Source organism: Ceratina calcarata, unplaced genomic scaffold (genome assembly GCF_001652005.2).
Source record: "Ceratina calcarata isolate Rehan_Ccalc_2016 unplaced genomic scaffold, ASM165200v1 scaffold97.2, whole genome shotgun sequence".
NCBI lineage: Eukaryota > Metazoa > Arthropoda > Insecta > Hymenoptera > Apidae > Ceratina > Ceratina calcarata.
This window is the reverse complement of record NW_017181113.1, coordinates 24,639-28,257: the sequence shown is the minus strand read 5'-3', so window position 1 is coordinate 28,257 and position 3,619 is coordinate 24,639. Positions and strand designations below refer to the sequence as shown.

At 36.8% G+C, this 3,619-nt stretch overlaps 1 protein-coding gene across 1 annotated transcript; it reads right to left on the bottom strand.

The window, feature by feature from the left end:
* Positions 1–412: 412 nt before the first annotated feature.
* Positions 413–3,170, bottom strand: LOC108631840 (bifunctional purine biosynthesis protein PURH). Its single transcript, XM_018036008.2, has 7 exons — positions 2,968–3,170; positions 2,574–2,777; positions 2,208–2,496; positions 1,636–2,127; positions 1,178–1,570; positions 806–1,070; positions 413–746 (listed from the first exon to the last, which is right to left on the bottom strand). Exons 1-7 carry the CDS (start codon positions 2,984–2,986, stop codon positions 627–629), a joined length of 1,782 nt encoding a protein of 593 aa, XP_017891497.1. The 5' UTR covers positions 2,987–3,170; the 3' UTR covers positions 413–626.
* Between the last annotated feature and the right edge of the window lie 449 nt (positions 3,171–3,619).

Below are 3,619 nucleotides of genomic sequence, written 5' to 3'. Positions count from 1 at the left end.
GCTGCTTTATTCATATACATATTGATTTTATTAATAGATCTTATTTTTGTACAGTACTTTCAAATATTTGTTCATTTTGATTTTGTTACAGATTCGGAATCGAGTCGGTATAATTACGATGCCTAGCACGCAATTCAAAGTCGACCAAGCGCGCATCGAGAGTAAATGAAAAAGAAACAATGCGTTTCATTTAATTTTCCTCCCTACCATCTAGTCTATTAACTCAGCTCTTTTTCATCAAATTCTTCTCGTAACCGCGTGCAATGCGGTCGTAGAGTCACTTGCTTCATATTATGGATTACAATTTTTATATTATACCTTTTCCTATTCTGTAATTCAGTTTTGATAATAACACAAAAGTATTGCCGATGGATTGCAACGAATTGTAAAAAAAGATAAGATAAACAGTGCATACGTATACAGAACCTTTTATTTATTTTCTTATATTGAACGTACATCGATAACTTTATATAAACAATCTCATTATTCCAAACATACTTGTTTTATTTGCTAAAATGATTGAACTTTGATTGACTTTTGTCAATGATTGACTGTTTCCTTGTTTGTGACATCATGCCATACATTATGTATAACATTATAACTGCAATTAACTTTTACAGTTTCATTTAATGATGGAACAATCGCAGATTGGTGTGAACCATTGTAATTTTGTGTTCGTCGCAAGCTTGTATTACTCCTTCGTCATTGACTGAACCAGATGGACTCGCAATGTATTTAACACCACTCTGTAATCAAATCGAATTAAATAATTTCATGACGAACGAAGTATTTTATAGTTACGTACCAATCGAGCTCTATCCACGTTGTCTCTAAATGGGAAGAAAGCATCACTGCTTAAGGCTACATTATCCAGTTTTTTTATCCATTCTACCCTATCGTTTTCCAAAAGTTTCTGCGGAACCTGTTCGTACATCGCTGCCCAAGTAGCTTCATCCATATCTTTCCCAATTGATCCGTTCACATAGTTGTCAATAGCATTCGATATTTCTGCCCGTTTCGTGCTCTTCTTGAACTTCATATCGGTAACTTTAGGATGTTGTCGAAGCCACCTGTAACATTCAATAGCAAACTTGAAAAGCTGATCATCACACTGACAACAAACTGTGTATGTATCACGATTCAATAGCATAAACAAATATTCTGTAAAAGAATGTACCAATTGTCGGCTTTATCGCCAGCCAGTCTCGTGCAATGAATTCGCGATTGCTGGCCCGCACCAATTCCAATTACTTGTCCGTCCTTCGCGTAGCACACCGAATTACTTTGCGTATACTTCAAAGCAATCGTAGCTACAATCAAATCCCTTATAGCGGAATCAGGAATGCTGGTCGAATTTTTGGTCACCACGTTAGCAAATGTGCTTTTATCGATGACTGCATCGTTCCTTTTCTGCTCCAGGGTTAAACCGAATAAAACTCTGTGCTCCGTAGGAGACGGCGCATAATTCGGATCAATTTGGAGAATGCAGTACCCGCCGTTCTTCTTCTTCTTTAAAAGTTTCAACGCGCCCTCCGAATAACCAGGTGCGATAATGCCATCAGACACTTCCCTAAAATTTTGTATAAATAGATACGATTGAATATTTTTTATCTTCATGGTATGTAAGACCATTACCTGGATATAATCTTGGCAGTAACTTCGTCGCATGGATCGGACAATGCTATAAAATCCCCGAAGCTTGACATTCTATCTGCTCCCCGCGCGCGAGCGTAAGCGGTAGCAAGCGGTGTAAGCTGATTAACTAAATCATCGACTTGACATAATTTCGCTTGCACTGCGTCCAGTGGCACACCGACTGCTGCTCCAGCTGGGCTAACGTGCTTAAAAGATGTTGCAGCTGGTAGACCCAGAGCTGCTTTCAATTCCTTTACTAGTTGATAACCATTCAAAGCATCGCATAGATTGATAAATCCTGGGGAACCATTCACTACGGTTAATGGCAACTTGTCCAAAGTAGTGACAATCTGTGCCGGTTTCTGATGCGGGTTCATTCCATATCTCAGTGTCAATTGAGAGACACCAGCACTGTATTGCTTACGGAAATAATCTGAAATAGCATTGTCATATTCTGCTGTATGGGTAAATGCTTTAAGTGCTAATACTTGTCTAAAAATTAAAAAAAATAAATGAAACAAATTATATGAACGAGGAAGCGACAGAACTAATTTCTCTGATAAGAGGTATACCTCGTGTCCAAGGAAGTATCTTTATTCGCAGATGATTCCATTTCTTTCCAAACTTTCTCATAATCTTTAGGGTCACAAATAACTGTTACCCTGTTGTGATTCTTGGCCGCTGCTCTTAGCAAAGTCACTCCTCCGATATCTACGTTTTCCACTGCATCTTCGATCGTTACATCAGGTTTTGCAACGGTATTAACAAATGGATATAAATTACAGACGACCACTCGGATAAGCTCGTAATTCTGTTTAAGGAGATCTTCCTTGTCGGACTTTGTTAGTCTAGCTAGTATACCTACAGAAGAGGAAAATCTTTTGTTAAGCGAATTTAAATGTTTACGTAACATTAGAAGCATATATTAATTTCGTTACCAGCATGAACTGCAGGATGAAGAGTCTTGACTCTTCCGTTGAGCATTTCAGGTGCACCGGTGATATCAGAAACATCTTTCACTGGAAGACCAGAGTCTCTCAAGGACTTCGCCGTACCACCAGACGCAATTAAAATCAAACCTAACTCGTGTAACTTTCTGGCAAATGGCAATAAATCCGTCTTATCGGATACACTTAAAAGTGCTGCGAATGTTACAAAAAGATATAGTTATTAAAGCAACAAATAATATCTGTTAGACACGTGGCATTGAAAGTCGTAAGAAATACATCGTAATTAACATTGAAAAGACAGTTTACTCTTCGACCACGTTGTCTGTAATATTTCTTTCTCTCGATTATCATCATTTTAATAAAAATCGTAAATGTAACTCACCTAAATTTCCACCCGACATGGTTTCTTCTTAATAGTACTTTGAAAATCGAAGTAAATTACAAATTAAATGTATCAATCGGTACTGCTGTGCATAACCGGCTTCTACGATCGCCTGAGCAACAAGTGTGCGATGTGCGACCCTGAAGTAATCCCAACACTCGATATAGGTTCTGATTACTTCTCTACAGCCATACGTACGCATGTTTACGAATTAAATTAGATTTAAACGAATGGAAATATCTCGCAATTCGCGGGGGTCTTGCAGGTCAAATGTCATTTTATTGGAATTAGATAAGATAAGAATAAGTTGTGCAAACGTTTACTTGCAGAAGAAACAGAAATTGCAATAACAAGTCGCTGCATTCGTCAATAATATTTATACAGATTTTGTTTACTTAGTAATATTGAGAGACAGGATAACTTTTGTAATTGGAAAATGAAGAAAATAGGCGATTCATCTTTCACAAAATTTATTATGCACATTCCGCAAATCTTTAATGGAATAAATTAATCACCGTTAATAACAACAATGTCTATTATTTGAAATAAAATAGTTTTATCAGTTTCTCGTTTTAGGATACACATTTTTAGTTATAATCGTTTAAATGCATTAGTACAAATAAGGCAACTGAATCTAATTTTTACTGTTAAT